This window comes from Malaclemys terrapin, chromosome 2, assembly GCF_027887155.1.
Source record: "Malaclemys terrapin pileata isolate rMalTer1 chromosome 2, rMalTer1.hap1, whole genome shotgun sequence".
Classification (NCBI taxonomy): Eukaryota; Metazoa; Chordata; order Testudines; family Emydidae; genus Malaclemys; species Malaclemys terrapin.
Genome location: NC_071506.1, coordinates 582,632 through 596,084, shown reverse-complemented (window position 1 = coordinate 596,084; position 13,453 = coordinate 582,632). Strand labels below are relative to the sequence as shown.

The 13,453-nt window shown below is 48.4% G+C and overlaps 1 protein-coding gene across 2 annotated transcripts in view; it reads left to right on the top strand.

Annotated features, from left to right (window-relative positions):
- Positions 1-7,737, top strand: part of PUF60 (poly(U) binding splicing factor 60) — a 54,858-nt gene extending 47,121 nt beyond the window's left edge. For both annotated transcript variants that reach the window (XM_054018259.1, XM_054018258.1), the window contains 3 exons: positions 1,157-1,292; positions 2,166-2,401; positions 5,663-7,737. In XM_054018259.1, coding sequence (XP_053874234.1) covers positions 1,157-1,292; positions 2,166-2,401; positions 5,663-5,962 — 672 coding nt within the window. In that variant the 3' untranslated portion in view covers positions 5,963-7,737. The remainder of the gene's footprint in view (positions 1-1,156; positions 1,293-2,165; positions 2,402-5,662) is intronic.
- Positions 7,738-13,453: the final 5,716 nt, after the last annotated feature.

Here is a 13,453-nt window from a genome sequence, read left to right as displayed (position 1 = left end):
GGTCTGGACCCCCAGGGTCTCCATCCCCGAAGGGGTTGATGCAGCCCTGTTCTCTAGACTGGAGTGACTCTCAGCCAGCATAAAACAGGAGGATTTGTTGAGAGTTGAACACAGCCCAGGAAACTCTCTGACCCTCAGGCCTGGCCTCCCTCAGCCCAGCACATCCCAGTCTCCCTGCATCCAGGTGGGCTCTGCCTGCTCCCCCTCTCCAGCCCAGAGCCCCCCTGCTTCCCAGCTGGGCATCTGAGATCCCAGGCCCCCCTCTGTCCATTGTCTTCTCTCCAGGTAAACAGGGCCGTAAACCGGGGCCTCCTCTCCTGCTTCTGTCCTCTGGCTGGAACCGGCTGGTTAGGTCACTGGGTCCTCACTCTGCAGCCCATTGTCCTCCCACTGGCCAGAACCGGCTGCGATTCCTGAGCTGGGTCTCCGGGTCCGGTCGCTGGGGTATCCATCCTCCAGGCCATCGGCTGGGGTCCCACGTTCCCTCTCCGGTCCTCTGTAACAACACACTCCCTCTCCCCTCATCTTATTAAACCAGTAACATCCAGGGAAACTGAGTCCCATCCCCTCCGCATGCAAACCATTGAAACCCCACCGAAACCAAAAAAACAAACAAGAAAACCCCCCACTTCGTCACACATAGACAGGCTTATTTGTTTTGATTTAGTGTGATTGTTCTGAAACAGTATTGCCTAATTAGGGCCACCTTAGAAGAGCAAGAGGTGGCTAGGATGTGGGGAAGCTTTTTGCTCTGGAATTGACTCCATCCCGCTAAAACCATCCTGGAGACTTTGGGTTGGGGATCCCTTGGCATGTCTGTCATTCAGGGCCCTACACATGAGCCGATTGACATTGGGTGATAACTGTGAAGTGTGGGGGAGTGCCTGCTCTTCAGGGGGTTGGTATGTGGCGGCTGTTTACAGGAAAGGTGAGTTCAGGGCAATCCTCGGCATGTGTCGGTGCGATTAAGCGGAGTTGCATACATTTCGCCGCTCTGGCCAGTGGCTGAGCTGGGCCTCGTAGTTTTACAGGTCATTTGCCCCCATGCCCTGGCGATTTGGTAAGTCTACAAAGGTAAAAAGAAAAAACCTGAGCAGAGCACACCCTGAGCATGACTCTCTGAAGCAGAATTAACACTCTGGCTTTTCTCTTGTAGGAAGCAGTGGCAGGAGCTGCAGTCCTTGGCACTTTAGCAACACCTGGGCTGGTGTCACCAGCGCTGACACTGGCTCAGCCTCTGGGGGCATTGCCGCAGGCTGTAATGGCAGCACAGGCACCAGGAGTCATTACGGGTGCGTCTGCTCTTCATTCTGTCATTTCCACAACTATTCCTAGATAGCACCAGTCCCCACAGCTGGGATCACTTCTTGGAAAGTGTAGCCAGGGAGCCTGGGGCCAGCTACCCCTTTTGGTTATCAGACCCATGTGATTCCTGTAAAGAGCTGAGACAACTCAGTTGAAGAGAAGAGCTGTGGGAAGCAGGTGGGCTCGGTGGCTGACCCTGCAGCAGTGGGGAGAGATGCAAGGGAAAAGGTTTCAGGTTCCTTGCAGCTGCTTTGATCAGGGGCATAACTGTGTTACTTGTTGAGTTTTGTACGTGGAAAAATGAAACCGTCCGTGAAGGAGGGGCACAAGCAGACTTTTGGGTGTGGTCTCAGTCCTTCCTGCGCTGGAAAGACAGGCCACCAGCCCCACTAAAGGGTTTGAAACTGAATCGTACTGAAACTGAATTGTTTGCAGAGAATTCTGATTTCTCCTTGCATTGCCTCGCAGGCCTCTCCACCAGTGTGTGGTGAGTGCGGTAAGGGCACGAAGCCTCCCAGAGCTGGCAGGGTTGCATGGTGCCCTGAGCAAAAGCGCCACAATGGTCACTTACCACATGCAAAACAGATGCAGTCCCATCTCACTGTCTCCCCTTTGGATGGGCAGATTCCCCACGCGTGCGCATCAGACCTGGTGGTAGAGCCTGCCCTATCTACTGTACTGAGTCGCTGTTTGCCCTGGTTGTCAGGCTCTCTGTGGTTCGTGTTGCAGTTACTAAAACCTTTCTCCTAATTCCATAAGGCTAGGTGTCACTGGCTGGCTTTCTTCCTGATGTGACAGAGTGCCAATCCTAGAGGGAGGCTCCATTTACCTTCTCCTTCAATCTGTGTATTCACCTGCAGGTGTGACCCCCGCTCGACCGCCCATTCCAGTCACTATTCCACAGGTGGGAGTTGTGAACCCTATCCTAGCAAGTCCCCCAACACTAGCTCTGTTGGAAGTTAAGAAGGAGAAGGAGGAGGAGGAGATCTTCCAGGAATCGGAGAGGCCTGAAATGCTGAGTGAACAGGAGCATATGAGCATATCCGGCAGCAGTGCCCGTCACATGGTGATGCAGAAACTGCTTCGCAAACAGGAGGTGAGCATGACCCTGAGTTAATTCTAGATTCCCAGAGATACAGTGTAGCCTACAGGCCGCAAGTCTGGCTTGGGTCTGTCTTTTAGTTCTGTACAGCTCAGCAGTACAATGTATGGTACAAGACCAGTCATCACCTGCTGCAGGCTATGGGCATGGCTTTTCCCTCTCTGCCTTGTAAAGGAGGAACTCTGTAGTGAGGTGCCTTGCTCAGAGAGAGCTCACTCTTTGCTGTGCTGTCCAGCCATTAGACCAAAGATGCTGATGGTCTGTTACAGGGGTCGGCAACGTTTGGCACGTGGCTCGCCAGGGTAAGCACCCTAGTGGGCCGGGCCAGTTTATTTACCTGCTGACACGGCAGGTTCGGCCGATCGCAGCCCCCACTGGCCGCGGTTCGCCATCCCGGGCCAATGGGGGCGGTGGGAAGCGGTGCGGGCGAGGGATGTGCTTGCCATTGGCCCGGGACGGTGAACCGCGGCCAGTGGGGGCCGCGATCAGCCGAACCTGCCGCCTCAGCAGGTAAATAAACTGTCCGGGCCCACTAGGGTGCTTACCCTGGCGAGCCGTGTGCCAAAGGTTGCCGACCCCTGGTCTATTAGGACATTATAGTTACTGATGTCCTGGCCCCCAGATTTCGCCTTCTTCTCAGTCATTCACGTCGTCATGGTTTGTCATTGGCCATGACTGATGAAGTGGGAGGAAATAAAACTGGATCTGTGGTGTTAAGGAATCTGTCATTTCATGATCGTCTGCAGCATGGCTATTCCTGGCTGTTTTCCTGCAGCCAGAAGCATGCTGGATATCTGTGTCGATACAGAGAGGGCTCACAACTCCATGTCTGGGTGTGAACCATAGTATCTCCTCACCAGACAGAGATGTGATCCTTGTCTGAGTCTCCCTCATTCCCACCAGTCAATGCAGTACTAAGCACTGTGGAGCTTACAGCTCATTTCAGACCTGCTGCAAGGGTGAGGATGACAAGACCGGGCTGATTCGCACAGGTAACATCGAGATGATGCGGCTGCTCAGCAGAGTCACAATGGTCCAGTCTGACCTGCAGAACACAAGCCAGAGACTCCCATCCAGTGATTCTCAGATACCTTAGTGATGGCACAGAACTCTGGAGTTCCAGTCTCAGATTGGACACTGACTCCTTCTGGAGTTGGACAAGGCCCTTCCCCTCTCTTTTCTACCAAATAGGGATAATATTGACCTGCACTTCTTGAGGGACACTGAGAATTAGCTCATGTGTCCTGTACTTTGAAAATATAAAGGCCCAACGGTGGTATTGTTGAGACACTGGCTGTCCCCAGTTAAGGTTGAAGCTAACTATCCATAAAAACCCGATCTATACGACCCACACCTTAATTTCCCCAAGAACTGTTGCATCATATCTCAAGGGGGAAGTTTAGATAAATCAGAAAATGCATTTTAAAGCTACACCAAAAGTTTTCCTAACTCCTTTTTCCAAAACGGCTTGACCTGCAAATTCCGAGTTTGTTGTGTTGGCCTGAGTGGGGAGAGGCTTTGAGAAGGTATTTCTAGTAGGGATAAGGAGGTGCTGGTTCCGTTATACAAGGCACTGGTGAGACCTCATTTGGAGTACTGTGTGCAGTTCTGGTCTCCCATGTTTAAAAAGGATGAAATCAAACTGGAACGGGTACAGAGAAGGGCCACTAGGATGATCCGAGGAATGGAAAATCTGTCATATGAAAGGAGACTCGAGGAGCTCGGTTTGTTTACCTTAACCAAAAGAAGGCTGAGGGGGGATATGATTGCTCTCTTTAAATATATCAGAGGGATAAATACCAGGGAAGGAGAGGAATTATTTCAGCTCAGTACTAATGTGGACATGAGAACAAATGGATATAAACTGGCTGTCGGGAAGTTTAGGCTTGAAATTAGATGAAGGTTTCTAACCATCAGAGGGGTGAAGTTTTGGAACAGCCTTCCGAGGGAAACAGTGGGGGTGAAAGACCTCTCTGGCTTTAAGATTAAGCTTGATAAGTTTATGGAGGGGATGGTTTGATGGGATAAAGTGATTTTAGTCAATAGATCAATAACGTGCCATCGCTGGTAATTAGCAACAGTGGTCAATGATGGGATATTAGAAGTTACTACAGAGAACTTTTTCCAGAGGGTCTGGCTAGAGAATCTTGCCTGCATGCTTGGGGTTCAGCTGATCGCCATATGTGGGGTCGGGAAGGAATTTTCCTCCCGGGGAGAGGCCCTGGAGGTTTTTCGCCTTCCTCCGCAGCATGGGGCAGGGGTCGCTTGCTGGAGGATTCTCAGTGATTTGAAGTCTTTAAATCATGATTTAGGGACTTCAGCAGCTGAGTCAAGGGAGAGAATTCTTCCGGGAGTGGGTGGGTCGGCTTTTGTGGCCTGCATCATGCGGGAGGTCAGACTAGATGATCATAATGGTCCCTTCTGACCTTAGAGTCTATGAGGTGTGAATTACAAAGAGATAAGAGCTGGTTTCACGTGCATACAGAACAATTTTTAAAATTATTTAATCTCACCTGCTGTTGACTGTGGGCTGTGCTGCCGGTCTGAGACAGAGACATGGGGGGATGGAGAGGGACAGGCATCCGGTGGGCCACAGGCAATAATAGTATGGTGATGGGCTTCCTGTTGCAGAAGGGTGTGGTAGGGCAGGAGGATGGAATGGGGTAAAGGCTTGGGAGAATTCTGGAGCATGATCCACACTGGTGGGTTGGGGTGTGGGTATCCCCTGTAATGTACTTGTTCTGGGAATGATCAGAAACCTTCAGTCTCTAGGCCTGTGAGGCCAACTACTTACACCAGCCACTAAGTTCCAAGGTAAAACTAACACGAAGAATAATTGCCACCAAAATGTGTCATGCTGTTGAAGGTAAAAGGAGGGAAATCAGTTTGATAAATCCATTTCTGTAAGGTTTAAACACAGTCTTAAAAATAGTCTCTCTCCAGCCACATCTTCAGGACACAAAACAAGTGGCAAATTCCTGGTACGCTGCTGGCCTAAGCAGTTGAGCTGAAGATGCCTGTGGAAGAGTCATAATTTCTGGGCTATACTGACCATGGGTTGAGCGTGCTTCTGGTGCCCTGGGCAGGGCCATTACAGATTGGTTCCAGAAAGCCCTGGGATGTTAGTTTTTGCTCCTCAGGCCTGGCACTGAAATGGCTGCTGTGATGTGCAGGTGCCATGGCTTTGCAGGGTTAACCCCAGCGGTCCCATGAACCTGCTCAGTCACCACTCTTTTTTTCTTCCTCTTCCTGTAGTCGACTGTGATGGTGCTGCGCAACATGGTGGATCCAAAGGACATTGATGACGATCTGGAGGGAGAAGTGACAGAAGAGTGCGGCAAGTTTGGGGCAGTGAACAGGGTCATCATCTACCAAGAGAAGCAGGGCGAGGAGGAGGACGCTGAGATCATTGTCAAGATCTTTGTAGAGTTCTCTATGGCCTCGGAGACTCACAAAGCCATTCAGGCCCTGAACGGGCGCTGGTTTGCTGGCAGGAAGGTGGTGGCAGAGGTGTATGACCAGGAGAGATTTGATAACAGTGACCTGTCAGCATGAACTCTGCCTGAGAGAGACTTCTCCCCTGCCCCCTGTGTCCCATCTGTTTTTTTAGCCATGTGTAAGGAATGCTCCTGGGTGAGCACAGCTCTCTACTGTGATGTACATGTAGTTTGGATAAAAGTGCGAAGAAAAGCCAGCGTGCGTGAGTGTGTGTTAAAAGGGCCAGCACCACCTTGGTTGGGTCTGGAATGGGCCCAGTCTCCTCAGCCAACAGCTTGTCAGGCCTTAGAGAGTAAGGGCCAGAGGTCAGAAATGCCTGAGTCAGAATTCCATGTCACCCTCTGGGGCCAGGAGCTACAGTTTTCTTTAGAGGTGGGCAACTACTTGTTTGAATGGAGCAGGCACCATCTTTTTATTAAGTGTTTGCACCGTACGTTGGTCCCTGGTTGGAGCCCTCAGGCACTATTGCAACGCTACCAGGAATGGGCAGTGGCTTGGGTAACGCTAGGAGCTCCTTCTAGAGCAGGCTAAGCAGCTGCAGGTTGAGCTCAGGCTCCAAGCCCTTGATGTGGGGTAAGTGCCACCACATCGGCTGCTTGCAGTCTGCAGATGCTCAGGTCATCGCCTCCGTCTCCAGAGCATGCGCTCAGGCGCAGTGAGATCCACGGCTGCAGCTGTCCACGTGAACAATGGCGGGGCGACCGTCTCACCTGGGAACTTGCTTGCATTTTACGCAGGTCTTGTGAGTTCAGGTTAATGAAAATACCAAGCTTGTGAAGCCAGGCCAGAGCCCAGAAACAAGTCAGTTGGGATTTGAATGTACAGTCCTGTTACTTGTGATCCGGTGGGGTTCAGGGCAGGCTGATCTGTAGGCTGCGCTAATACTATGGCGATGGAGCTCATACAGCTGCATGGTGACAAAGGTGCCTACGCATGCTGCTCCCAAAGGTAAGAGGGGTATGAGAAGCAGGACATGTTGGAAGCTTCAGAGCTGGCTTGAGAGGAGTGACTACGGCCTGGGTTCTCACAGGTGCAGTGTTGGTACAACTGCCTTGTGCACGCAGCCTCCAATGTACATGTTGTAAATTGGACCTTAGAAATCTGTCCCTGTGGTGCTCTCTCTTTCAGTTTCTTTCTGTCCATAGGCACTATATTGAGGCACCCATTCCTTACGTGAAAGGACAGCCACTGAGCGTGTCCTGTACAGAGGGCAGAATCTGAAAGCCACTGCATATGTGTCCTCTAGAGTTGGCCTCTGTCTAACTAGTGTGTGAGGCAGGGAGTTAATCGCTCTTCCCTCTAAGGATTGAAGGTTCATAGATTCTAAGGTCAGATATAACCAGGCTGCCCTGTGTATAATGCAGCCACAGCTCCTGAGGTAAGCTAGACAGATATTTGAGGAAGATAGAGATTTTCACATCCTAAGTGAGTTGTTTCAGTGCTTAATTATCCTGACTGCTAAAAATTGGCATCTTATTTCCAGTTTCAATTTGTTTAGCTTCTACGTCCGACCATTAGATTTGTTCTTCCTCCAGCTGCTGGATTCAGGAACCCAAAAGAGTGTTTCAGAGGGTTTTCTTATGGTCTCTTGGAACTATCAGGAGTAAAGCGGGTATGAATTAGGAATGGCTGCCTAATTAATACCAATCAACACAGTTTATGGAAAACAGGTCTTGTCAGATCAACTGGATAATGTTTTTTTATAAGATTACAAGTTTGGTTCACATAATAGACATCTGTACAGCATTTGACTTAATTCTGATTAAAAAATAACACTACTAAATCAGTGCAGCACATGATGGATAGTAACACATTAAATGGATCAAAAAGTTGCTAACTGGATCTCAGAAAGTAATTGTAAATGAGTGTGTTTCTAGTGACATCCTTGAGGGATCTGTCTGGCCCAGTGCTGTTTAATACGTCTTGTCAGTGGTCTGGAAGAAAACATAAAAATCATTGCTGGTAATGTTTGCAGATGACACAAAAATTAGAGTGGTAAATCAGCAGGCCTAAGAGTCCTGAAAGAGTTGGCTGAGGAGATCTTTGACCTGCTAAAGTTAATTTTAAATAAATCGTGGAACACTGGAGAAATTCCAAAAGACTGGAAGAGTGCCAATGTTGTGTGGTTTGTGGTGCGGGAGGATCATTTTTAAAAAATCCTGTCCCACTCTCACATTGTTTCTTGAATTTTTATCCTGCTCCCGCTGTTTCGGCAGCGGGTTGTCTGGGACCCACAGGATCCCAGTCCTGGTGCAGGGCTCTAATCTGAAGGCAGCACTGCCACCACCAGCAGCAGCACAGAAGTAAGGGTGGCAGTGAGGGGTCTCCCTGCCTGTGCCTGTGGATGGTGGAGCGGTGAGGCGTCCCATCCCCTTTGCATGACGATGCAGGGGCTCTCCAGCCATTTGCTTGGAGGATTAAAGGTGGGGAAGAGGAAACGCAGGGGCTGCTTATCCCCTTGCAAGAGTGCATGAGGACTGACGCCTCTGCATGGGTGATTTTGGAGGGTTGGGAGGTTCCCATCGCATTTCACAGGGGTGCAGGGAGTGGGTGGGTGCTGGTGGGGAGACATCTGCTGAGAACAGCACGTCCAGTCATTGCTGGGACAATTTTAGAGCCCTTCAGCGGGACTGGGATCCCGCGGGACCTGCTGCCATAATAGCAGGAGCGGGATACAAATTTAAGGAACACTGGGGAAGCGGGTGGGAGTGGGTACTGCGGGTCGGGAGCGGGATTAAAAGTCCTCCCACGCCACAAACATGAGCGCCCTGGCCAGCAGCTGCCGCTCTCCAGCCACCTGGCTCTGACTTTCTGCGCTGCTGCTGGTGGTGGCACTGCTTTCAGAGTTGGGCGGCCAGAGAGTGGTGACTGCAGGGCCCTGCCCCTCCATATATAGATATCAGACTACGCCTATGGAAACTTCTCCACCACTCCAGGATTTTTTCTTGCATACCCCCGGTTCGTGTGCCCCTGGGGTACTCAAAACCAGTTTGAAAACCACTGCATTAAATGGATTAAAAACTGGCTGGCGGATCTCTAAAAGTAGTTGTCAGTGGGGAATCACGGAGCAGATGTGTGTTTAGTGATTGGTTCTAGCCCAACGCTATTCAACATTTTTAGCAATCATCCAGAAGTAAATATTCGCAGATGACCTAAAGCTTGGGGAGTGGTAATAATGAAGGGGACAGGTCACTGGTAAGAGTGAGCTGGACTGTTTGGTAAACGGGTGCAAGCAAACGATGTGCATTTTAATATGGCTAACTGTAAATGTGCACATCTAGGAACGAAGAATGTCCGCCCTAATTACAGGCTGGGCGACTCTAGCCTGGGATGCAGCGACTCTGGAAAGGACTCGGGGGTGATGGTGGATAATCCGCTGAACATGAGCTCCCAGTGGGGTGCTGTGGCCAAAGGGGCTAATGCGATCCTTGAATGCATAAAGGGAGTCAGAGTCAGACAAGGTGGGTGATTAGATTAGGGTTAGTAGATTACTAATGGTTGTAATGAGCCATAAACCAGTGTCTGACCCATGATCTTTAGTGTCTAGGAGAACTATGAATTTAAGTTCCCAGGTTTGTCTCTTGAAGGGGTACAGGTTTCCTTTGAGGAAGGGGACTGATTGGTCAGATATCGCATTTGCACTGGATGAGGCACATCACATGTTGTGATAGGCTGTGTAGGACCCGTGGATTATGGAAGGTGTGTTGTGGGAGTATTGATCATCATAGCAGTGGAGATATATCTGCAGATTTTGCATCTGTTCTGGCAGGGTCTGGTGCCACTTAGAATTGGTGTGTACTGGTCTATGGGAAGCTTGCTTCTGATGGTGAGCTTGGCCAGGTTGCAAACATATCTCCACAGCCACAGTGATCAAAAACCCCAACACACCATTCAAGATCCATGGATCCTACACATTCTTACCACGATGTGGTGTACCTCATCTACTGCATCAGATGCCCCCAAAACAACTACACCTCTACCCAGATATAATGCGACCTGATATAACATGGGTTCGCATATAGTGCGGTAACCCCGGGGCTCGGGCAGCACTTTAAAGGGCCCAGGGCTCCAGCTGTTGTGGGGAGCCCCAGGCCCTATAAATCACCACTGGAGCCCTGCCGCTGCTACCCCAGAGCTGCAGCAGCGGGGCTCGGGTGGCGATTTAAAGGGCCCGGGCTCCCCGCAGAGGCTGGAGCCCTGCCGCCACTACCCCGATATAATGGGGTTTCACCGATAATGTGGTAGGGATTTTTGGCTCCCGAGGACCGCGTTATATCGGGGTAGAGGCGTATGTGGCTAAAATCAGATAATCACTACAGTCTTGATGAACTCACACAGAAAAGTAAGACACAAACACCCCATCACCCATGGGCGAACACCTTTCACAAATGGATCACTCCGTATCCTGACTTACCAGTCCTCATCCTCAAAGTTAACCCATGCAACACCTTCAAAAGATGAGCCTGGGAACTTAAATTCATAACGCTGCTAGACAGTAAAAATCATGTGCTCAACAGAGACACTGGTTTTATGGCCCATTACAACAATTTGTAATCTACTAACCCTCCTTTGTACAGTGACTTCAGATCAGTTAATTGCCCACTTCATTTCAAGTGGTTTTCTTAACAATCTGTCCCACCTTATATGTAGCTGTGACACTCTGGTAACTTGTTCCAGATATGAAGAGGAGCTCTGTGTAGCTCGAAAGCTTGTCACTTCCACCAAATGAAATTGGTCTATGTCTCTCATATCCTGAGACCATATCCAACAACACTGCAATAAGCAGGAGCAGAGAGGTTATTTAACCTCTGTACTTGGCACTGGTGCGACAGCTGTCCACTTCTGGTGTCCACAGTTCACGAAAGATGTTGATAAAGTTGAGAGGGTTCATAGAAGAGCCAAAAGAATGATTAAAGGATTAGTAAAAAAAACATGCCTTGTAGTGGTAGGCTCTGGCATCTGTCTTGTTTAACAAGAAAACAGTTAAGGATTGAGTTGATCACAATCTGTAAGTACCTACATGAAGAACAAATATTTGATAATTGGCTCTTCTGTCTAGCAGACAAAGCTATAATGAGAGCCAATGGCTGGAAGTTGAAGCTAAACAAATTCAGATTAGAAATAAGGTCTAACACTAAGTGTAATTAACCACTGGAACAACTCACCAAGTATTGTAGTGGATTCTCCATCACTGACTATTTTAAAATCAAGTTTGGATGTTTTTCCAGGAACGATGTTCTGATGTTATTTCAGGGGAGTCCTGTGTTATACAGGAGGTGAGACAATCACACTGACTCGTAATCTATGTGATAGAGATTTGTGGAGTGAGAAATGACGCAGACAGAGCAGTCGTACAGAGCAATCTCAATCATGGGGTAAGCTGGGCCTGTTCAAACAAAATGTGGTTTAATACAACCAAGTGCAAAGTCACACATCTAGGAGCAAAGAATGCAGGCCAGACCTACAGAGTGGGGACTGTGTCATGGGGTCCTAGTGGACAAGCAGCTGAACATGAGCTCCCAGTGTGATGCTGTGGCTAAAAAGTCGAATGCGATCCTCGGATGGATACACCCAGTACGGAGTAGACAGTAAGAAGAAGGAAGAGCCACAAAAATAATTTGAGGACTGAAGAAAATGCTGTACGGTGAGAGGCTTAAAGAGCTCAACCCCTTTAACTTATCACAAAGAAGATTGACAGGTGGCTCGACAATAATGGGTATTAAAGGGCTTTTTAACCTAGCGGAGACAGGCACAACAAGAACCAATGGCTGGAAGGTAGAGTTGGACAAATTCCAATTAAAATAAGGCACGCATTTTTAACAGTGATTGTTCCTATGGTTAAACTACCAGGGGAAGTGATGGATTCTCCACATCTTGTCTTCAGATAAAGACCAGATTCCTTTCCGGAAGAGATGCTTATTCAGAAGTTATTGGGCTCAATAGAGGGGTAATTATATGAAATTCTCTGGCCTGTATTATACAGAATGTCAGACTCGATCTAATGATCCCCTCTGGCCTTCAAAATCCAAGAATAAAGCTATGAATCTATAAATAATGAGGACAGGTTTGACTAAGTAATCTGGATCATACAGCAAGCTGGGCTCACTTGAATATCATTTGCTTTAATACAGCTAAATGGAAGATCACACATCTAGTAACCAAGAATGTATGTCGTGCCTATAAGATGGGGGACTGGAAAGTAGAGACTCTGGTTTCGAGTTGGGGTTAATGGTGGAAGCTGAACGTGTACTTCGTGTAATGCTGTGGCTAAGAGGGCTGATGTCATTCTTGGAAGGTGTTATTACCTCTGTATCCATTATTCGTGAGACTGTTACTGGAATACAGGGTCTCCACACTTCAAAAAGGATATTGAAAAATTGAAAAGGATTCAGAAAAGAGCCACAGGGATGCTTTGAGGTCTTGAAAACCTGCCTTTATAGTGAGAGAGAGTAAAGAAGCTCTATCTGTTTAGTTTATCACCTTTACATTCTGTATTTTTGTCAGTCTAAAAGTACCTACAGAGCATTAGATTTCTGATAGTGATATGGCTCTGATCTAGCAAGGGCAGAATGAGATGCAGTGGCTGGAAGTTGAAGCTAGACAAATTCAGACTGGAAATAAGGCATAGGTTTTTAACAGTGAAGGTAATTAACCACTGGAACAATTTGCCTAGGGACATGGTGGATTCTCCACCAAAGACTTTAAATCAAGATTGGATCTTTTAAAAAGATCAATCAGAAGTTACAGGCGTGATGTAGAAACCACTTGATGAAATTCTCTGGACTCTGACGATCATAGAATCATAGGGCTGAAAGGGCTTGAGAGGTCATCAAGTCCAGCTGCTTGTGCTGAGGCAGGATCAACTAAACCTAAATCGTCCCTGACTGGTGTTTGTCCAACCTATGCTTAAAAACCCTCCAGTGATGGGGTTTCCACAATGTCCTTTAGAAGTCTATTCCAGAGCTTAACCACCCTTAGAAAGTTGGTTCCTAATATCTAACCTAAATCTCCCTTGCTGCAAATTAAGCCCATTTCTTCTTGCCCTACCTTCAGTGGACATGGAGTACAATTGCTCACAGTCCTGTTTGTAACAGCCCTTAACATCGTTGGAGACTGTTTTCAGCCCCCCCCTCCCCCCACCAAGTCTTTTCTGAAGCCCAGTTTTTTTAACCTTTCCTTATAGGTCAGGTTTTCTAAATCTTTTATCATTTTTGTTGCTCTCCTCTGGTGTCTCTGCAATTTATTCACATCTTTCTTAAAATGCGGTGCCCAGAACTGAACGCAGGACTCCAGCTGAGGCCTCACCAGGGCCGAGTAGAGCAGGGCAATTGCCTCCCATGTCTTACATACGACACTGCTGTCAATATACCCCAGTATATTGGCCTTTTTCGCAACTGCATCACTTTATTGATTCAGATTAAATTTCTGATCCACTATAACCCCCAGATCCTTTTCAGCAGTACTATCATCTAGCCAATTACTCCCCATTTGTAGTCCTGCATTTGGTTTTTCCTTCCTAAGTGTAGTACTTTACGCTTGTCTTTTTTG